Consider the following 23,758-nt stretch of genomic DNA (forward strand, 5'->3'; position numbering starts at 1 on the left):
TTGTCATTCAGATTCAGAATTTTGAAATTTGCCACAAAATGAAATTTTTTGGGGGAAAAAATAAGTTTTGGGTCAATGAAAACATTTTGTTCCAATTTTGACTTGACATTTAAAAAAATATAATTTATAATATAAAATAAATTTCTACATTCCCACAGAAAGTTTTGATTTTGAATGGTTATTTTCTGGTGGAAAAACATTCCACTGAAAAGTTTTTGACCAGCTCTAATCTAAATAAGTGGCAGCTCCAAGTGAAGCTCTATTTCAGGGGTCGGCAACCTTTGGCACGCGGCTCGCCAGGGTAAGCACCTTGGCAGGCCTGGCCAGTTTGTTTACCTACTGCGTCCGCAGGTTGGGCGGATCGTGGCTCCCACTGGCCGTGATTCACCGCTCCAGGCCAATGGGGGCTGCAGGAAGCGGCGCGGCTGAGGGATGTGCTGGCCGTGGCTTCCCGTGGCCCCCATTGGCCAGGAGCAGCAAACTGCGGCCAGTGGGAGCCATGATCCGCCCAACCTACGGACGCAGCAGATAAACAAACTGGCCAGGCCCGCCAGGGTGCTTACCCTGGCGAGCCGCGTGCCAAAGGTTGCCGATCCCTGCTCTATTTCTTTTCAGTGTCACTGTACAGCCTTTCTTAAATGGTGATCTCTCTAGCACAGAGACCATCTTTACATTATGGTATACAGAGCCTAGCTAGCCCAATGGGACCACAATCCCTGACTGGGTCCTCTAGGTACTTCTCTAATTCAAATAAACAATAATACTAATAATCAATAATAAATAATAAAGTTACAAGACTGGGTTGGGAACAACCTAAACTCCTTTTCAGTTTAGAGCACTAACCAATGAATGAGGGATGGGAAGTAATGTTTAACTGGGGGCCCCAGCAAAGAGTCTCAGCATTAAAATAGAGTGAGACACTTAGAATACTGGCCCCAAGAGTCTGAAGTACCTAGGGTTACCATATTTCAGCAAGCAAAAAAGAGGATTGGAGGAGCCTCGCCCCAGTCCTGCCCTAGCCCCGCCCCTGCCACTCCCTCCCACTTCCCGCCCCCCTCAGTACCCCCAACCTGCTCCTTGTCCCCTGACTGCCCCCTCCTGGGACCCCTGCCCCTAACTGCCCCCCAGGACTCCACCCCCTACCTAAGCCTCCCTGCTCCTTGTTCCCTGACTGCCCCCTGCTGAGACCCTCCCCCCATCCTAATTTGCCCCCTAGGACCCTACTCCCTACCTGTCCCCTGACTGCCCCAACCCTTATCCACACCCCCACCCCCAGACAGACCCCCGGGACTCCCACGCCCCATCCAACCACTCCCCACCCCCTGACAGCCCCCCCAGAACTCCTGACCCATCTAAACCCCTCAGCTCCCTGTCCGCTGACTGCTCCGATCCCTCTCCCCACCCTTGCCCCCTGACAGCCCCCCCGCTCCTTGTCCCCTGACTACCCCTCCTGGGACCCCTGCTCCTAACTGCCCTCCAGAACCCCACCCCCTACCTAAGCCTCCCTGTTCCTTGTCCCCTAACTGCCCCCTGCTGAGACCCTCCCCCCACCCTAACTGCCCCCCCCCCAGGATCCTATCCCCTACCTGTACCCTGTCTGCCCAAAACCTTATCCACATCCCCACCCCCAGAAAGCCCCCCCCGAACGCCCGACCCCCCCCCCGTCTCTTGACTGCTTCCTCCAGAACCTCCCTGCCCCTCCTCCGACCCCCTGGCCCTCTTACTCTGCCGCTCAGACCAGCATGCCGGGGAGGAGGAGCAGGGGAAGGAGCTCCAGACTGCCGGTGCGAACGGCCGGCTGGTGATCTGCGAATGCAGGGAGGGAGTGCTCTCAGCTGCAGGGGAGAGGAGGGGGAAGTGGAGGAGGGGCTCTCTCTGGCTGTCGGAGCCCCATGTAAGTGGCACCATCGGGCCGGCTGCCCTGTCAGCAGCGTGTGCTCTGCGGGGGGGGGGGGGAGTCCGGACATTTACAAATTCCCCCCGGACACTATTTTTAACTCTAAAAGCCGGACATGTCCGGTGGAATCCAGATGAATGGTAACCCTAGAAGTACCAGTACTGGTATAGTTACTAGGGATGGTGAAATCACTGTTGTAAGGAACAATCAGAAAGAATCAAAAGTGCTGACAGGAAACCTTGCATGGGAAGGGATGAACTTGGTGGCATTTTACTTCAAAATATAATAGTGTCTGGTTTTACCTCACTCAAGTAAAAACTTCCCATTAAATATTAGGTTCTACTTTTTAAAAATAGCTCTGGAGCCTGTGGGCTTTTACAGATCTTCAGCTGTGCAGTATCCATCTGACCTGAAAGCCCAACAAACATTTCAGCAGAAAGAGAAGTGCATCATCTCTACATCTTCCCCTGGGCTTGCAAAGCCTTCAGTAACCTCAAGTGAATGCTTGTAAATGGTGTCATACAAATCTTCCTGATGTCTTTCAAGATGGTGGGCATGATTTGTATTAGTGAAAGTGTGAGTTGGATAGAGTGAGTACCTGCTGGTTCAGAAACCCTAGTGAGCAGCGGAGTGGGTAAAACTGTAAAGAAAAAATGGAGGAATGAGAAAATATTAAAACGGATTCCATTGTTATCACAAACTTACTGTAGATTTTCACTTCATAGTGTTTCAGTGTTTCCCCAGCTTCATTTGTGGCTATGCAGGTGTATCTACCAGCACTGTCCTCCTGTGCATTTAGAATCTGCAGAGTTCGCCCTCCTGCAGAAAGATTATATTATTCACTAGCATTAGCACCATACTCCTGATCCTCAGGTTATTAATGTTTTCTGCAGTCATACTTTCAACCCTGAGAGCTAAATTCTTCTCTTGGATGTGCATGCACAACTCACATTGAACTCAGAAGGAATTGCACATGTATAATTTAGGTCAGGATGTGACACTATATAATAATGAATGTACAGTATCTGAATTGGGTATGGGCTCACTCTCTCCTTGACTAGGTATGTGTCATAGTTTGTATGAAAAGTGTTAAAGCAGTTCTGGACATGAATTGATTTATGGTCCTGTGCTTTGTCTGAATAATTGTGCTTCACCTTCTCTTTTCTGTGAACAAGTAAAAATGCATTAATTCTACATATAGGGCTGGATCTGAGGCACTGTACTGTAGTTTAGTTTCAGCCCTTTATTCAAGTGAAAAGATGCTCAGTGTGGAGAATAGAGAAAAGATAACACTCTTATGTGAAATGTTGTGAATATTAGTGAATCAACAGGATTTGAGGCTCCAGATATGCAATTCACTCAAATTGCCTGTACACTTCAGCATGCATCAGTTTCCTTCTCACAAATTCATGCTTACTCGTGATTTATACTCACTCCATTCTCAAAGCACAACCTCAATTTTACCTGGCTAAAACTCCCTTCAGCCTGCATTCTTAGGAACTGTCCCCCAGTGAAGTCATTTAATTCCCACATACTAGTAATGCTCACATTTCCTCCCACAGGTGCAAAATTACCAGTAGCAAAGTGTAACAAAAGTGTAATATTCATTTTCATTATATTACCTATAATCTTACCAGAAAATTTTTTCCTTATTTCATATGTCCACAAAGAGCTAGACAAGAGATAATCCAACAAAAGGACAATTATTTTTTTAATTTCTCGATGGCAAGCTACTAATGAGCTATAAAAAATGCTACAGTAGAACCTCAGAGTTATGAATACCTTTAGAATAGAGGTTGTTTGTTACTCTGAAATGTTCATAACTCTGAACAAAATGTTATGGTTGTTCTTTTAAAAGTTTACAACTGAACATTGACTTAATACAGCTTTGAAACTTTACTATGCAGAAGAAAAATGCCGCTCTCTCTATTTGTTAGTACTTTACATTTAACACAGTACTGTACTGTATTTGCTTGCTCTTTTTTTTTCTTTCTTTCTTTTTTTGGGGGGGTGGGGAGGGAGGGATGGGGTCTCTGCTGCTGCCTGATTGTGTACTTCTGGTTCCAACTGAAGTGTGTGGTTGACTGGTCAGTTCGTAACTCTGGTGTTCGTAACTCTGAGGTTCTACTGTATCTTATTTATTTAGCTTTCCTGTTTGTGCTGTCTATCTTCACTTCCTCTCCAGTTATACCCCCCCTATTTTTGAAGTGTTCCCATTATTTTCACAGACAAGTCTAAAGATTAACAGCACAACGTAGGACATATTTTTAGCAGACCTCCTTAATTCTGCTTAATTAATTTGTGGGCACATCCATTTTATATTCAAATTGTAGTAAGAGGGTAAAATTGCCTAATTTGCACAAACAGATCTTCCTGCAAATTTTGCAGACACAATTAAGGAGGTAAACTGGAAACTTCTATAAGTCATTCAATTGCCTTTTTAATATGGATACGATGTAGTATGGTCATGAATACTTTTTAAAGTTATCAAGCGATAGTGGTAATGTGGGTTACTGTGTGTCGTTATCAATATTTCAAATGAAGTTACCATGTTACTATTATGCTGTTACCACCTAACTTTAATTATTACATTGTAACTGTGCAATTAACTTGGCTCACCACCGTCGTTTTACAGAGCAAAGAGATAAATATTATCTGAAAGCATAAAAATAATTAATTAACTAATGTTTGTGAAACTCTTTGAGATCCTGGGATGAAAAATGCTACAGAAGTATAAAGTGATGCCATTATTACAACTAATTGTTTTGATTTATGAATGTGTCATCTGATTAGCGACAAAACATTTATTTTATTTAAGAATAAAAATAATTACCCGGCAAAATTCGGATATTTCTGTTAGATTCCAGTGGAGCTCCATCTTTTAGCCAGGTAATCGTAGCTGGTGGGTATGAATAAGCCTCACAAGCCAGGGATGTGGGGCTATTCAGGATAACAGTGACGTCTTCTGCACTGCCATGACTGTCTGTACCCGCAATGGTTGGAGACACTGGGAAGCAATAAGAAGATCCTCAGCAATGGAACTGACTGCCATTAAAAGCAATTTAAGGCTACAATAACTTTTAAATGGAGAACTGCTGGTGTTATTTGAAACCTCTTTATAAAGAAAATTCAACATCCTGTTTAGAGGATGTGCATCACTACTAGGCATGTGTGAACTGTTCACAATGAAACCCAGAACCAGGCAAAAGTCCTATAGCACTAGCTGAAGCTCTGTCTGGTTTCTTGTTTTGTCCTGAAGTTGAAATTCAGCCTACGTTCATAGAGCCTGTCAAATGGGCAGGGGTTGGAGGGGAGAGGGGGAAGGGAAGAAGGCTGGCCACCAGCCACTACCCCACCACCTCCCACAGACTATTATTGACTAGGGGTCAGCAGGTCTACTGTCTGATCTTCCTGAAAGCTATTGCTAGGCAGAGAATGTGGGCCAGGATATGAGAGTATGTAAAGAAACTCTACTGTATTAGTTGTAGTCTGTAACGTGATAACCATCATAATAAAATAACAGGTGGTCTGAGTTTTTATGAAACAATGTTTCCTTTAATGGTGTCCCTAACACATTTCTTCTGTAAAACACAAAAGACAATGCACTGTTTTGTTCAATCTATATGTAGATTAATTCCTGTTCTAACTCCCTGTTTTCCTACCTAACTTGTTTCTTCTTAAAGGTATAAGTGCCTTATTAATATTAAACACTTTAGCAATTATACAGATGTAAATATTTAACTCTAGTCAGGTAACTTAGACATTGCTATTATTAACTGTTAGGAACCCCAGCATGAATATCTACCTTTCAATGAGATTAATACCTTCTTTAGATAACCAGCACTATCACTTACCAAGTACACTGAGACTGTAACTTTTACTTTTGTCACCAGCTACATTGGTTGCAACACATGTATATCGCCCTGTGTCAGCAACTTGAGCGTTGGTGATTTGAAGAAAACGTCCACTGGACAGAATCTGGTGATCTCCATCCTGGGTAAGAGGCTGACCATCTTTTACCCATGTAATCTGTGGTACAGGATTCCCTTAATAAAAATACAGTTAATTGTAAGTGTTAATTACTGTAGCCTCTAGAAAATGAAAAGTTACTGAATAGAAAAGAACATTTTTTGTGTCCACTTAAAATTTCCCTTTTAAGAAAGTTCTATAGAATACATATTCTATAGCCCTATAGGTTTTTGAACCATCCTCTAGAATTTTATATGAACATAAGAACAGCCATACTGGGTCAAACCAATGGTCCATCTATTCCAGTATCCAGTTCCAACAGTAGCCAATGACAGGTGCTTCAGAAAAAATAAACAGAACAGATAATCCTTCAAGTGATCCAATCCCCTGTTGCCCATTCACATCTTCTGGCAATAGAGGGTAGGATCACCATCCCTGCCCATCCTGGCTAATAGTCATCGATGGATTTACCTCCATGAACTTCTCTGGTTCTTTTTTGAACCCTGTTAGTCTTGGCCTTCACAACATACTCTGGCAGAGTTCCACAGATTAACTGTGCGTTGTATGAAGAAATACTTGCTTTTGTTTGTTTTAAACCTGCTGCCTTTTCATTTCATTTGGTGACCCCTGGTTCTTGTGTTATGAGAAGGAGTAATTAACACTTCCTTATTTACTTTCTCCACACCAATCATGATATTATAGACTTCTATCATATCCCACCTTAGTAGTCTCTTTTTCAAGCTAAAAAGTCCCAGTCTTATTAATCTCTCCTCATATGGAAGCTGCTCCATGCCCCTAATCATTTTGTTGCCTTTTCTGTACTTTTTCCAATTCCAGTACATCTTTTTTGAGATGGGGTGACCACATCTGCAAACAGTATTCAAGATATGGATGTATATAGAAGTAATATGATATTTTCTGTCTTATTATCAATCCCTTTCCTAATGGTTCCCAACATTTTGTTAGCTTTTTTGACTGCCGCTGCACACTGAATGTATGTTTTCAGAGAACTATCCACAATGACTCCAAAATCTTTCTTGAGTGGTAACAGCTAATTTAGACCCTATCATTTTATAGGTATAGTTGGGATTATGTTTTACAATGTGCATTACTTTGCACATAACAGGGATCTACTTTTCTGTTAAATTCTACAGAATGTTTAAAAAATAAACTATAGAAAGGTTTTTTCTATTAAGTTCTATAGGATATTTCTCTTAGGGTTATTTACTAAAAACACATTCATTTAAAAAACCCGCTGCATTGACAGTGATATTAAAACATTTAAAAAAGAACCGTCAAGATAAAACTCAGAGCCAAATTCTGGCTTTCAGCTATTTGTACACATACACTCAAACAACTGTGGTCAGGAAGGGAACTGTGATGTGGACAACTAACAAACACACCAAGCTGCTGTGGGTTTAGCTGTTGAATAGGGAACATATTGTAACATTGCAAAGCCTTACCTATGACTTCACAAGTTAATGTAACACTGTGTTTTTCTTTCACTTTCACATCCTCCGGTTTATTCTCACCCACAATCCCTGGAGGCACTATTAGGGAGGAAAAAAAGCATAATATTGCACACTATTAGTTACACCAAATTTAAATATAACACTATAGACCTATATTGGTATAACTACATCACTCGGGTGTGTGAAAAATTCATACCCGAGTGCCGTAGTTATACTGACACAATCCCCTGTGTAGACAGTGCTCTGTCGGCAGGAGAGCATCTCACGCTGACTTAGCTATTGCCTCTCGGGAAGATGGATTAATTACGCCAATTGGAGAGCTCTCACCCGTCGGCTTAGAGTATCTTCATTAAAGTGCTACAACAGCAGCACAACTGCATCAGGGTATGGGTACACTACGAAATTAGGTCCAATTTATAGAAGTCGTTTTTTAGAAATCGTTTTTATACAGTCAATTGTGTGTGTCCCCACACAAAATGGTCTAAGTGCATTAAGTCGGCGGACTGCGTTTACAGTACCGAGGCTAGCATCAATTTCTGGAGCGTTGCACTGTGGGTAGCTATCCCACAGTTCCCGCAGTCTCCGCCACTCATTGGAATTTTGGGTTGAGATCCCAATGCCTGATAGGGCAAAAACAGTGTCGTGGGTGGTTCTGGGTACATGTTGTCAGGCCCCCCTCTCCCTCCCTCCATGAAAGCAATGGCAGACAATCGTTTCGTGCCTTTTTTGCTGGGTTACCTGTGCAGACGCCATACCACGGCAAGCATGGAGCCCGCTCAGCTCACCGTCACCGTATGTCTTCTGGGTGCTGGCAGACGTGGGACTGCATTGCTACAAAGCAGCAGTTCATTGCCTTTTGGCAGCAGACAATGCATTACGACTGGTAGCCATCGTCGTCATATTCCTGGGTGCTCTTTTAGCCGACCTCAGTGAGGTCGGTCAGGGGCGCCTGGGCAGACATGGGAGTGACTCAGCCAGGTCATTCCCCAGTCGTACTGCACCATCTTCTGGAAAGCACCCAGGAGATGACGATGGCTAGCAGTCGTACTACACTGTCTGCTGCCAGCCTAAGATGTATAAGATAGATGGAGTGGACCAAAATAAGAAATAGACCAGATTTGTTTTGTATTAATTTGCTTCCCCCTGGCTCCCTCCCTTCCTCCGAGAAATCAACAGCCTGCTAAACTCAAGGGTTTTGAGTTCAATCCTTGAGGGGGTCATTCTGTGTGACAGTTGTTTGTGTTTCTCCTTGATGAAAAGCCAGCCCTTGTTGATTTTAATTCCTTGTAAGCCATGTTGTCAGTCGCCCCTCCCTCTGTCAGAGAAACGGCAGACAATTGTTTCGCGCCTTTTTTCAGTGCAGACACCATAGCACTGGGAACATGGAGCCTGCTCAGATCACCGCGGCAATTCTGAGCACTGTAAACATCACGCACATTATCCTGCAGTATATGCAGAACCAGAACCTGCAAAAGCGAAACCAGGCGAGGAGGCGACAGCAGCACGGTGACGAGAGTGATGAGGACATAGACATGGACATAGACTTCTCACAAAGTACGGGCCCCAGCAATGTGCACATCATGGTGTTACTGGGGCAGGTTCATGCCATGGAACGCCGATTCTGGGCCCGGGAAACAAGCACGCACTGGTGGGACTGCATAGTGTTGCAGATCTGGGACGATTCCCAGTGGCTGTAAAACTTTTGCATGCATAAGGGCACTTTCATGGAACTTTGTGACTTGCTTTCCCCTGCCCTGAAGCGCTAGAATACCGAGATGAGAGCAGCCCTCACAGTTGAGAAGCGAGTGGCGATAGCCCTGTAGAAGCTTGCAACGCCAGACAGCTACCGGTCAGTCAGCCATCAATTTGGAGTGGGCAAATCTACTGTGGGGGCTGCTGTGATCCAAGTAGCCAACACAATCAAAGAGCTGCTGATATCAAGAGTAGTGACTCTGGGAAATGTGCAGGCCACAGTGGATGGCTTTGCTACAATGGGATTCCCTAACTGTGGTGGGGCGATAGACGAAACCCATATCCCTATCTTGGCACCGGAGCACCAAGCCAGTGAGTACATAAACCAAAAGGGGTACTTTTCAATGGTGCTGCAAGCACTGGTGGATCACAAGGGATGTTTCACCAATATCAACGTGGGATGGCCGAGAAAGGTACATGACACTCGCATCTTCGGGAACTCTGGTCTGTTTCAAAAGCTGCAGGAAGGGACTTTCTTCCCAGACCAGAAAATAACCGTTGGGGATGTTGAAATGCCTGTAGTTATCCTTGGGGACCCAGCCTACCCCTAAATGCCATGGCTCATGAAGCCATACACAGGCAACCTGGACAGTAGTCAGTAGCTGTTCCTCTATAGGCTGAGCAAGTGCAGAATGGTGGTAGAATGTGCATTTGGATGTTTAAAAGCGCACTGGTGCAGTTTACTGACTCGGCTAGACTTCAGCGAAACCAATATTCCCATTGTTATTACTGCTTGCTGTGTGCTCCACAATATCTGAGAGAGTAAGGGGGAGACGTTTATGGCAGGGTGGGAGGTTGAGGCAAATCACCTGGCTGCTGATTACATGCAGCGAGACACCAGGGCGGTTAGAAGAGCATACCAGGAAGCACTGACCATCAGGGAAGCTTTGAAAACCAGTTTCATGACTGGCCAGGCTACGGTGTGACAGTTCTGTTTGTTTCTCCTTGATGAACCTCCCCCCCTCTTGGTTCACTCTACTTCCCTGTAAGCTAACCGCCCTCCCCTCCCTCCTTCGATCACCGCTTGCAGAGGCAATAAAGTCATTGTTGCTTCACATTCATGCATTCTTTATTAATTCATCACACAAATAGAGGAATAACTGCCAAGGTACCCCGGGAGGGGTGGGGGAGGAGGGAAGCACAGGGTGGGGTGGGGGAGGAGGGAAGGACAAGGCCACACTGCACTTTAAAACTTTAAAACTTAAAAACTTTAAAACTTATTGAATGCCATCCTTCTGTTACTTGGGCAATCCTCTGGAGTGGAGTGGCTGGGTGGCCGGAGGCCCCCCACCGCGTGCTTGGGCGTCTGGATGAGGAGGCTATGGAACTTGAGGAGGGCAGTTGGTTACACAGCAGTCTGTGCTCCTGCTGCCTTTCCTGCAGCTCAACCATATGCTGGAGCATATGAGTTTGATGCTCCAGCAGCCTGAGCATTGACTCCTGCCTTCTGTCAGCAAGCTGATGCCACCTATCATCTTCAGCATGCCACTTACTCTCTTCAGCCCGCCACCTCTCCTCGCGTTCATATTGTGCTTTCCTGCACTCTGACATTGTCTGCCTCCACACATTCTGCTCTGCTCTGTCAAAGTGGGAGGACAGCATGAGCTCAGAGAACATTTCATCCCGAGTGCGTTTTTTTCGCCTTCTAATCTTCGCTAGCCTCTGGGAAGGAGAAACAAATGCAACTGGTGGAAGTAAAAAAAAGGGAGAGTGGTAGTTAAAGAGACACATTTTATAGAACAATGGGTACACTCTTTCACGGTAAACCTTGCTGTTAACATTACATAGCACATGTGCTTTCGTTACAAGGTCGCATTTTAATGGCTTCAACCCTCCACCCACCGCGTGGCTAACAGCGGGGAACATTTCTGTTCAGCCACAGGCAAATAGCCCAGCAGGAACGGGCACCTCTGAATGTTCGCTTAAAAAAACCACCCTATTTCAACCAGGTGACATGAATGATATCACTCTACTGAGGATAACACAGGATGTTGTTTGAATGCCAGCAAACACCGGGACCATACGCTGCAATGCTTTGTTCTGCAATGATTCCCGACTACGTGCTACTGGCCTGGCATGGTAAAGTGTCCTACCATGGAGGATGGAATAAGGCTGCCCTCCCCAGAAACCTTTTGCAAAGGCTTTGGAAGTACATGCAGGAGAGCTTTATGGAGATGTCCCTGGAGGATTTCCGCTCCATTCCCAGTCACGTTAACATACTTTTCCAGTAGCTGTACTGGCCGGGAATGCCAGGACAAATTAATCATTAAACACGCTTGCTTTTAAACCATGTCTAATATTTACAAAGGTACACTCACCAGAGGTCCCTTGTGTGCCCTCAGGGTCTGGGAGCATGCCTTGGGTGGGTTCGGGAGTTACTGGCTCCAGGTCCAGAGTGAGAAAGAGATCCTGGCTGTTGGAGAAACCGGTTTCTCCGTTTCCTTGCTGTGAGCTATCTTCCTCATCCCCAAAACCCGCTTCCGTGTTGCGTCCTACTCCATTGACGGAGTCAAAGCACAGGGTTGGGGTCAGGGCCGGCTCCAGGCACCAGCCGAGAAGCTGGTGCTTGGGGAGGCAGCTTGTAGGAGGCGGCATTCTGCCCAATCCTAGGGCGGCACAGCCGCTTTTGTTGTTGTTTTTGTTGTTCCACTCCGGCCGCCCTGTAGGGGGCTGCGGCGCAGAGGAGGGGAGCGCCCTGCAGCAAGCCTGGCAGGGCAGCCCGCGTCCTTCCCTCCCAGCCGAGCGTAGCGGCGCAGAGCCCTCCCTGCAGGCGGCACGCACGGAGGGGCCACGTGACAGTGCCCCGCTGAAGCCCTGGCCGCCCCCCTTCTCTCTCTCCCCCCACTCCCTCCCCCTCCCACCCTAGCCGGGGCACATCTGCAGTGCAGGGAGTCCCCCTGCACCCTGGCTCCGGCTGTGCCGCAGGTTTTGTTGTTTTTTTTTGCTTGGGGTGGCCAAAAAGCCAGAGCCGGCCCTGGTTGTGGTACTGGTGGCTGCACCCCCTAGAATGGCATGCAGCTCATCATAGAAGCAATATGTTTGGGGCTGTGTCCCGGAGCGGCCATTTGACTCTGTTTTTTTGGTAGGCTTGCCTGAGCTCCTTAATTTTCATGCGGCACTGCCGCGAGTCCCTGTTATAGCCTCTGTCCTTCATGCCCTTGGAGATTTTTTCAAATGTTTTGGCATTTCATTTACTGGAACGGAGTCCAGCTAGCCTGGATTCATCTCCCCATACAGCGATCAGATCCCGTACCTCCCGTTCGGTCCATGCTGGAGCTCTTTTGCGATTCTGGGACTCCATGGTCACCTCTGCTGATCAGCTCTGCATGGTCACCTGTGCTGATCAGCTCACAACGCTGGCCAAACAGGAAATGAAATTCAAAAGTTTGCGGGACTTTTCCTGTCTACTTGGCCAGGACTTTTCCTGTCTACTTGGCCAGGACTTTTCCTGTCTACTTGGCCAGTGCATTTGAGTTGAGAGCCCTGTCCAGAGCGGTCACAATGGAGCACTCTGGGACAGCCCCCGGAGGCCAATACCGTCGAATTGCGTCCACACTACCCCAAATTCGACCCGGCAAGGCCGATTTCAGCGTTAATCCCCTCGTTGGAGGTGGAGTAAAGAAATAGATTTTAAGAGCCCTTTAAGTCAAAAAAAAGGGCTTCGTCACGTGGATGGGTGCAGGGTTAAATCGAGGTAACACTGCTAAATTCGACCTAAAATCGTAGTGTAGAACAAACCTCAATGCAGCTGCACCAATGTAGTAAGTGTAGTCCTGCCCGAAGACATTGTCTCTGTGTCTGAACGTATTGTTTCTTTCATATAAAAATAACAAATGGCTTAATCAGACCTACTAGGAACAGGCCCACATTGGCAACAGAGAAGACTTACAATATCCCAGCAGGATTTACAGGTAACAAAATGTTCCACTCTACAGCCAGCCAGCACCCCCACCTCAGTCTCCCCTGCTTGCTCCTTTTGAACTGGCTAGTCCTTGTGACGTGCTGGTCAGGAGCAGTCCTTGCACCCTCAATACAAGGACTACATTTGTGACTAGCTCTTCAGGGGAACACAGGAGAGAATCTGCTCATGACCTCTGTTACCACTTGAGCACTTGCTCAAAGGTCGACCTGCAGTCTGACCCAAAGTCTGTTCTATTTCTAACCACCTGTGTGCATACAGAAAACACACATCTGTGCAAATTATACACAAACAAGAAATACAGGCCAAGATAAATCCTCCTCTCACTCACAGTAGTGTAATTCCCCACTAATTTCAGGAGAGTAACCCCTGGTTTATGCCAGAAGAAGCAAAATCAGATTCAGGACGATAATGTTTGCATCACTGCTACCCACACTCACTCTCATTCATCTGGAGCTTTAGAGCCCAATTTCCTGGAAACAACCCCTATATTTTCAGTACTGTGCATAAATAGACAAGGCACATGAAAACTGGTTCATTAGTATGTGCACCAACATGATTAACAATGACAGGAGGCAAGCTGTGAACCTCTTACTCCCATTTGTGAGCCACCCCATTGGCACGATATGCTTCATTTATTGTTGGGAAATGCACAACACAGTTAACTCTATGGTTTTGGAGAAGCAATTGCTTCTTTAAATGAAGCATTTTGTAGTACTTGGGCAAAGGAAAAAGGAGTTAGGACTCAGAGCACTAATAAAGCATAGAGGCTGAAGAAGAGGAAGCAACATGGCTATAAGGAGGACTGGTTGGTTCTCTGAAGTATAACAAGGGATTTAGAGAGAGCTTCATAACTGGGAAGGAAGAGAAGATGAACTAGGGACCAAATTCTACCCTCATGTAAACCCAAATAGTGCAGGTGTGACCTTGCACTCCATAATGTTTTATGGAAATATGCTTATGAGTGTGAATATAATGTAACTGGAATATGCTTTATGCAAAAGGTCTTTTGTAAGGAATCGTTACAAAGCTTATAATCTACTGAGTGTGTTCATCCTATTTGTATGAATGTATCATTCTTGTATCTGAAACTAGGAATATGAAGTATAACTCTGAGGTCCTATTGTAATAATGCAAAGTGTGGGCCATTAATGGTGGTTTGGAAGCTTGATGGCTCCCACTGACTAGGACAATTGGCTGTAAATAACTCTGTTTACTTGCAAACCTTCCTGTGTATGTGTAGGCCAGCCCAGGAAGAATGGAGGCTGGGGGTCTCACAGGACATGTGACCATGTCACATGATACTGGAATCCATCTTAAACCTGGTACTTTTCCATTTAGAAGGAGGAGTGCGGACCCAGAGAGACAAAGGATTCCCGCCTTGTGCCAAAGCTATAAAAGGGGGTGGAACAGAATAAAGGAGGGAGTCATGAGAAATCCCCTAGCTACCACCTGAGCTGGAACAAGGACTGTACCAGGGGAAAGGATTGGGCCCAGAGTAGGAAGGAGTCTAGTCTGTGAAAGAAGCTTATTGGAAAATCTGTGAGGGTGAGATTTTACTTGTAATCAATTTCTTAATGTATTAGGCTTAGACTTGCATGTTTTGTTTTATTTTGCTGGGTAACTTACTTTGTTCTGTCTGTTATTACTTGGAACCACTTAAATCCTACATTTTTTACTTAATAAAATCTCTCTATCAGTGTTATAGAGGACAGACAATTTATGAGTTTATCCTGTATAAGCTTTATATAGAATAAAATGGATTTATTTGGGGTTTGGATCCCATTGGGAACTGGGTGTGTAGGTGTTGGAAATAGGTAACCTGCTGAGTGGTTTTCAACTCAGCAGGTTACCTATTTCTAACAAGACCCCGGGTCTGTGTTGCAGCAAGCTAGCATGTCTGGCTCAACAAGGCGGGGTTCTGGAGTCCCAACTGGCAGGGAAAATGGGCTCGAGATAATTTCAGCATGTCAGGTGACAGTCCCAAGGAGGGGTCTCTGTGACCGAACCATCACAGCAGGACTGGACTCTAGATAGCTAGATACACCAGAAAAACAGGAAGTGAAGAGTTTTTTGCTTTCACACAATTTAGCTGTGTTACCAGTAATTTGGAAGTGAAAGTTAATTTTTAAAAAACATTTCAAGATATAGAATTTACTTTAAACTGATGAGAAAATAGTAAATTAGATCAGATCTTAAGCACCTGATAAGGAGTAAAAGAGTTTAAAATGAAAGCGGGAGAACAAAAATAAATCAAGCCTACAACTCAAACCATGGGCTGAAAGCTGGAGAAACTACTTCATTGTCAGTGGCTAAAACTTGTCCTCTGCACAATGTGCTTAGTGGGGTGGGGTGATGGTTACTGGCAGACTCAGCCATGGTGGTAAGGTCAGTGGACAAGCAGACATGGCTAATACATGGCACATCCTTGCCAAGTGTGATGAAATTGGGGCCAAACCCTCTTAGTCTGAGTGTATGAGCACTGCTAAAAAGGCTTTTATGAGAGTTCTACATTAAAATGTGACTAGATAAAAACAATAAATGGGAGACATGGAAAAAATGACAGATGAAATCAGACAAGCTCAGGACTGGTTTGAGGAAAGTTGGGCCAACTATTACTGCTCACAATAAATTAAAAAAAAAAAAAGAATTACACACACACACACCACAACCTTGTCTCCAAATTAATTCAGTAAATTATCAACACTAAATTATTCCAGACTTTTAGAAAAATATGACATAGTTACCTCAAATATTTTTTGCAAATATAATACTAATAATTCCTCACCAACATGTCTGAACATGTCTGAACAACCTGGCTTGCCTGCCTGCTACAAAGTGATTTATGGAAACAAATGCCAGCTTGACTGCCAGTATCAGAATGGGCTGTTAGTAGCTCTGTGGTACCTGTGGTACCCTCTGTTTACAGCATTTACTTGTTTAACTTGGCTGTTTCAGTTCACAAAGGTTTTGCACAAACATTTTGTTCAGTGCCCATGAGGTTTTACCCTGAGTGTTTCTCTGAGCTCTGGCACTGAATGAAATGGATTCACAGTATTAAGTTTCACATGGTTTACTGTGTATACTGCTGTAATTTTTACAAACTGAAAATAAGTAGTTATCAGTGATTCCATTATATGTTGTCATGCCTAAATGATATTAATTTTCAAATGAAACCATAGCCAGTTTACATGTAAGTCTGACTTTTTAAAAATTGATTTTCAGATCGTTATCAAGTGAACTTTCACTTTTCGTAGGGCTTGTTTAGAAGAACATTTAGTGCGCAGCAACTTGGGGTGTAAATCTACAGCACACTAGCATGTGGCACACTAGGGAATTTTTTCAAAGGGGAGTAGATGAAAGTGCTCTAGGGAACTTTTAGTGCATGGTAGGAGGGTCTACCTGAACAGTGCATGGCACGCTAGTGCACTGTAGATACGCATCCAGCTTGCTATGCACTAACTGTTCATCTAGACAAGCCCTAAGAGGAACTATGTATAAACTTTAATATAGATGCTGGTGAAACATACAGTATGACACTTTTTATCTACTTTCATCAAAATCATATACTTACCTAAAACTGAAAGGCCAAAATGTTTCCTTGCTTCTCCTGCAGCATTGGTTATTATACAGGTATATTGACCAGCATCTTCCACTTTAGTCTGCATTAAACGTAGTGTCCTACCCCCTGAAGAGAAAAGCCACAAGAATATACAGGTATTAAAATAGCCTCCAAAACAAATAAAGGATGCCAAAAATCCCACACTGAATGCATCCAAACCATTTTTGTGATTTTACAATTAAGTTTAAAAATAAATTATCTCCTGATGCTATGTAAAAGACTCTCAAACAGTAGAAACTGACTGGGCTCAATTCTGCTTCCTTTGAAATCATTGGCAAAACTCCCATTGGTTACACTGGGTCAGGATCAGACCCTAATCCAGTAAAGCATTTATGCCTGTGCTTAACTTTGATCCTGTGACTATTCCTATTGGAGTCAGTGGGACTATCACCTATATAAGTGCTTTGGTGTACACCTTGCTGGCTACACATGGAAAACAAATGTACTAAACACAAGATGCTATCAAATACATAAATTAAAAAGAGCATTTTTTTAAATTTTCTCTAATATATTCTAATTTTAATATTATTTTTAGGTATTATCCATAAAAGTAGGCAACAATTTTAGTAGGCAAAAGGTAATTTCTTATTATGTTGATTGCTTCTCCTCCATCAACATCCTCTGAGCGGTGTACTGAGCAAACATCTGCAGAGGGCTGTGTGTCTTCCCTCGTATCTTGTCCTCCCCACACTTGCACAGCAAAAGTTGCACAGCTTTGCTGGCAGGGTTTGGCCCCATCATATATATACTAAAACTTGCTAAAAGCTCTTCCATTTCCTACAGCTATTATCTATCTTCATGCAGATGTGATGTGATGGGTTTTTTCCCATGTTTTTAAAAGGAACCATATGAGAAAAAACATGGACAAACAGAGGAGATTCAGAGTGAATGGAAGCAGTGTGTGGGCCACTCAATCAGTTTTTGATCCCCTGCCACACAAAGCATGCTTTTGATCTACAGAACTGAATTGTTTTGGCAGAGTTAAAGGGTGAACTATTTTAAGATATTAATTTAGGGATTCTTCCCTCAGCATCTTCACAAGCAAAACCAAAGAAAACTCCAAACTTCAACTCTAAGGCCATAAAAACAAAAAAACAGAATTCACCACCACTCTGTGCAGTTTTCCTGAGTGATTACACACCAGCATGTAAGGTTCACAAGAAAACAAGGTGTGGGGTAATTGTCAGTTTCCCCCTTCACCAACATTCAGGGATAACTTGAGGACTTTCCATGGCTCATCTCTCTGAGCTCAGCAGTGACTGACCACTGTGGAGTTAGTGACATCAGAGTGGGTTGAAGCAATGAATGGACAGAATGGAAACAACTGATCTCAAAAGAGGTTGTTTGAGGTGATGGCAATATCATCTACACAACAGAAAGCCAACATCAGATCAAAAAATAAGGCTTATGTCACATAATTACCAGACACCCAAACTCTTTTCATACATACTGTGGCTAAGAAAGGGAACATATAACTGGAAATAGGACTAACCTTTTATGTTCAAGTCTAGAGATGGGAAAATTATTTCAGATAAAATAAAATATCCTCCAAATCTCCAGATTCAAGTTTTAAACAAACTATTTTGAACTTCTGACAAGGTTCTGTTTGTTTTCCATTATTTTTCCATGTTCATGCTCCTCTTCCAAGTTCTGGGCAAGTTTGAGAACAGAGGGGCTGAAATCCCAAGAGAGGGGCTGCTTTGGGTAATGCATCTGGCCCAACCAGAAGAACTAGAAACTTCATGAAAATCACTTCTCATTAGATTTCCAGTCCAGTTTTGCAGACCCAACTTAAGAGAAGCATCCTAACTTATCAATTTCTCCCAGCCACACTCAGCTGCCAAACCTTGCACAGGTCATCCTTTAATACTTGAACATTGAAAAGGGCCTGAGCCAAAGCCAACGCAAGTCTATGCAAAGACTCTCATCAACTTCAAAGTGTTTTCGATTGAGTCCATATATCCCTTTGTTAGCTTCAGAGCTGCTAAGTCAATTATGTATTTTAAATATGAAGTTACCAAACAGCGATCACATGCAGAGTAACACTGCAGGTGTCAGTCATGCAGGAGGCTGCTCTCTCCCTTCTCTGCAGTCTTGGAGCAATGTGGTTCATTGGAATGGAAATCACAGTCTTCTCACTTAGGACACTCTTGTGTCAATCCTCCCCTCAGAAAAAAGGCATAAGGGCCAGGCCTTTCTAGATGGCCCCAGCAGACTGAGGTTAGAAGTCAAAGATCCCAATTGCACCTGCAGCTATCACTCAGATGACTGGCCAATCAGATTGGCCAGTGGCAGAGTCCAAAGTCATAAGGGTTGATTGCCTGGGACATTTCTCCTGCCTTAGTGTAATGGAGCTCCTCTAGATGCAACAAGCTTTTTCCTAGCTCTCTGCCTCGGGAGGGGACATGTTTCCCCACCTGCTTGGCTATAGGTTAGGCACTCAAAAGCCTGTACTTCCTTTCATTCCAGCTGATGACCTGCTGTATGGTGTGCCCAAGGGCTGTCTTTTTTGGCTTTTATCAGAAGGTGCTCTGTCTTATCAAACCATCTTAATTTCTTGTTCTGTGTTTGCTCTAGGATTAGATCTGATTGGCTTTGAGGTTAAAAAGGAATTTACCACTTTAAATCCAAGGGCACACAAGCAGGTTTTCCTCTGGTTCTGGTATTTAGAGTCACTGCAGACCCACATATATTCAAGGGAAAGTTCTCTTATTATTTGGGTTTTCATTCTGTTTTATGCTCAGTTAGTGAGTCCTTGCCAAAAAACAAAAACAAAAACAAAAACAAAAACAAAAAAAATATGATCCAGAGGTAAAAGCTTGATTAAGCTTAAGCTTAAGCTGACTTCATGGTGCACATGCACATTGAGAGCCTCACACCTATCAGCACCCACAAGGTAAGCTGTTGCCATTTGAAATGGCTCTGGAGATAAATGTTCCTATGCATAGGCCCTTACCAGGTTGGACCAATCAACAGGTTGCCAAATCCCAGAGTGGGATCTCACTTGTAGATGTTAGCTCTTGCACACCACTGGATACTGGGCTGCAAGCCATGCATTGCAACAGCTCTGAGATTCTCAGATCTGCACAAGTTAACATAGCTCTAAATGAAATTCGGTAAGAACTTTCTGCTTGGTTCAGATTTGGTTCAACTGGCTATTTAATAAATGCTGCAGCCAATCTGACCCTAAGCTATGTGTGTCTTTCTTTAATGGACAAGCACTCAGCAAGAGTTCCTATTTCTGCTTGTGTTATTAGTAGATCAGACTCTCAACTGTACCTGACAGAATTCTCACAGAGCTATTCAAGGGGATAGGCCTTCCATTCTTCAGCCATGTTATTGATGGCAGGGGAATTCCAGATGCTTCACAGATCAGAGTGACAGGATTTTTCTCCACCGTGCTGATGTTTTCAGGCACTTCCAGGTCACCTACAACACTTGGAGGGACTACAAAGCAAAACAAAGGAAAAAACACACCTGATAACACTGAATAAAAATAACTAAGATTAATTCTGGATAAGACACACCACATTCTTTAAACTAACAAATTAATTCACTGCAGCTAAAACCATCCTGACCAGTATGGGACTGCACAGTTGCAGTGTAACTTTATTTTTCTATTCTATTTACACAGTAGCAAAGTACCATCATTTTAACATTTTCAGTCTTCATATTATTGAGACATCATGTCACAAAGGCAGAAGATATAAACATCTTGGACCTGATTCTATCAATCCCCGTAGATCCTTTTGTGGGTTCAGAATCATAGTTAGTACACAATATTACATTTTGCTTGCTATGTCCATTTTACAGCTAGTGAATTGTTAAGAAAAATTGTGTCAGACTGCCAGAATACTGTACTTTTTCTAATAGAAAAAGCAAAAATATGATCTAACCCCCCCTTTCAGTGATTTAAATAACAATAGTAAATCTCTTGTCAGTTTTTCATTGTTAGGAAGAGGAATAATTTGATGTTTTGCACGGTTCCACATTTTACACTTCCATGCAGGAAGTTCAGGCTTAGGAACAGATCTGAGTCTGCGAGCATATTAAGTTTACAATTTTCTCTTCAATACATCCAAGTTTAATAATAAAATAAGAGAAGTGTTAGAAGTAAAAAAAGAAAATTTGCCACCCCAGAGGCTTCCAACTAGAAAGAACCGCAGTGTAATTTTCACCTCTCTTTTTTAATAATTACAGAAATAAACTTATTTTCTTCATTTTCAACTTAATTTCTTTTTCTCTCCCTTCCTTTCCCTTTCTTCTCTAGTTGCTGTTTCCCTTTCTCATTTTATAGGAAGACTTTAGAATTGGAGATGGGCTGCATGGCTCCTGTTATCTCAAGATGTTCATAAACCTTCGTGTTTCAGTGGGATCTGTGGCAGAATACTTGTCAAACAGACCATGTTAGTGATGATAATCAGTCATCCTCATCCACTGATACAGTAGCTACCCTAACCCGGTAGTCAAATAACCTGTGTCTGATGAAACAGGAAGGATAGCCAGAGTGTAGCTAAAGTCCCATTCTGAATCAGACTGGACACAGTGATTTTTAAAATCACATACCATGGCTTTTCTTTTAAATGCAGATACTCACACTGTAATCCATGCCACTGAAGTTAGATTACTGAAATGTACTCTACCTGGGGCTATAAATGAAACCATTCTGATATTGCAGCTAGTGTCTGCTCATTAATTGTTCCTTCTTGCTGGATGCACATGCACACTTGTGCTCCGTAACTTGCATAGGCTACCAGCTGATTTCTGAATGAAGTTTAAGGTTTGGTTTTAACCTGTAAAGTCCTAACTGGTTTGCATTCTGACTACTTGAGAAACTGTCTCTATCCTCATGCAATACCTTAGCAGCTGTGATTCTTCAGTGCATCCAAGCTAACATCCACCTAGTTTTATCAGGTGAGGACGAGCAGCAGAGTTTTCTTGGTTTCTCACTCATTTCCTATCTTAGAGGATCTGAGCCCAGATTTGATTACCTTCAGGATGCTCCGCAAGACCTGACTATTTTCCCAGCTTTTTCTTTAGGATGAAGCTGGGATGGAGACGGGGGTTGGTTTGATTTTAGGAGGGCTATGTTTAGGGGTTAGAAGATTTGTATTTGTTTTGTTTTTTAAAATAACATTTCTGCTTTAATCTATGTAATGTGCCTAGAGCATGTGATAGGAACAACTGGAACATCTACATCAATATGACAACTGTTTCCTTACTGCCCCCGGGTAAACCTGAAAACATATCTGTGTCTACCTTGCCTGCTCCATTCATCTCCCCTACTCACCATGAATGTTTACATCATATTTCCTATCAGTCAGTCCTGCCACATTCACAGCCACACACACGTAGCGGCCAGTGTCAGACACTTGGGCGTTCTTCAGCTGAAGAAGATGTCCATCATTCAGTATTTCTACTCCCCTCCCGTTGACAAGGGGACGACCATCTTTCATCCAGGTTATTGCTGGCTGTGGGTTACCCAGTACTTTGCACTCCAGTGAAACATTATTCCCTCGGGTTACAATAACTTCAAACGGGTGGTTCCCACTGTTCAGTATAGTTGGGCGAACTATTAAAGAAAAGGAAACAAAATGTAGAACTTTAGCATGAGAAGCGGAGGTTCAGAATGTGCACTGATTCTTACACATAAGAATGAGTGAAGTACTTAAAAGGGAGATCACCAAGAAACACCACACTGCTGCAGAAAGTGGTGCTGGCAATTCAGTAGGTTGCACTCTGTCTTCTGAGTCGGTACTCAGATAATGCTTGGTGTCAGGAGACACTGTGCTACTGAAGCTAAGATGTGAAAAAACATAAGCATGTAAAAATGTCTTTACCACTTGTGGTCAATGGCTTTTTTCACAAGAATATAAGTATTAATCCTAGTATTTTGGCTAATTTCCAGTTAAAGTATTAATTGCATTTTAATGACTTAATATTCACCTTGCAGTTTCAAATGGCTGCTTCATTCTTATTCAGTTTCAGTCCCAAATAGTTGTGTTGAGCTGCTGTAGGTAGATTTCAACTTAAAGGGAGCTACATTTCAGTGGTAGGTGAAGTGATTCCTGCCTGTGTGTAAGGATCCCAAACCACTTTATAAACATAGAATTATAGGACTGGAAGGGACCTCTAAAGGTCATCTAGCTTAGTCCCCTGCACGCATGGCAGGACTAAGTATTATCTAAACCATTCCTGACAGGTATTTGTCTACCCTGCTCTTAAAAACCTCCAAAGATGGAGATTCCACAACCTCCTTTGGCAATTTATTCCAGTGCTTAACTACTGTGACGCATGGCCAGAAAGGGTTAAACATCCTGAAAAATAAATAACCCTCAAAAGACATGTAGGAAGATAATGTTTGTGTTTTTGTGTATTTACATGTGCAGGAGTAGGGTTGACAATGTAATCAACAGTCCCTGTCTATGCTGTAGTCTGATAATTCAGAGATCAAAAGAACATCCTAGCATTTAAATGAATTGTAAACATGGGATATCTCTGTATTCATCTCTCTTTGAAATGTATAGCAAATAATCTGTGAATGGTGGAGGAGCAAGCAAATTGCCTTATGTTAATTCTATAACTAAGTTCCGGTTATGAACCCCTTCAAAGTCATCCTAATTACCTTTTGTTCCCAGAGGAACCCCCAACTTGTCAAAGAGGACATTAAATTGTATAAAAGATCCTTGGGTCCTGATTCTGTCATCTCAGCTCTGCTTAAGCTTCATCAGGGGAAGTTTGAGTTGCAAGACTGAGGTCCCAGTTTTGCTGTTATGTCCTGAATATGATATTTGGACATTGGACTATAATCTACAAACTAAATTCTAAAGGAACTCTTTGCAACTACAAAGCTCACCATCTCTGCTATGAATCTAAACCTCAATGAATTGAACTCATGTCTGTATGTATATTGATCCCTTTTAACCATTCTCTCTCTCTTTTGTTTTTTAATACATTTTAGTTTAGTTAATAAGAATTGGCTGTAGCATGTATTTGGGTAAGATCTGGAATATTCAATAACCTGGGAGCTAATGTGTCCGAGCCTTTGAGATTAGTAGAACCTTTTCTTTTAAATGATGAAATAAGATTTTCGGAAATCATTATATTTGACTTAGGTACCTGGATGG

At 43.2% G+C, this 23,758-nt stretch overlaps 1 protein-coding gene across 3 annotated transcripts in view; it reads right to left on the reverse strand.

Annotated features, from left to right (window-relative positions):
- HMCN1 (hemicentin 1) overlaps positions 1-23,758 on the reverse strand; it is a 335,176-nt gene that overhangs the window by 86,802 nt on the left and 224,616 nt on the right. For all 3 annotated transcript variants that reach the window (XM_065554460.1, XM_065554461.1, XM_065554459.1), the window contains exons 45-51: positions 21,922-22,203; positions 19,911-20,078; positions 16,584-16,697; positions 7,330-7,416; positions 5,752-5,943; positions 4,731-4,904; positions 2,603-2,716 (exon numbers count right to left, since the gene is read on the reverse strand). In XM_065554460.1, the coding sequence (XP_065410532.1) occupies positions 2,603-2,716; positions 4,731-4,904; positions 5,752-5,943; positions 7,330-7,416; positions 16,584-16,697; positions 19,911-20,078; positions 21,922-22,203 (1,131 nt within the window). The remainder of the gene's footprint in view (positions 1-2,602; positions 2,717-4,730; positions 4,905-5,751; positions 5,944-7,329; positions 7,417-16,583; positions 16,698-19,910; positions 20,079-21,921; positions 22,204-23,758) is intronic.

Source organism: Chrysemys picta, chromosome 8 (assembly GCF_011386835.1).
Source record: "Chrysemys picta bellii isolate R12L10 chromosome 8, ASM1138683v2, whole genome shotgun sequence".
Lineage (NCBI taxonomy): Eukaryota > Metazoa > Chordata > Testudines > Emydidae > Chrysemys > Chrysemys picta.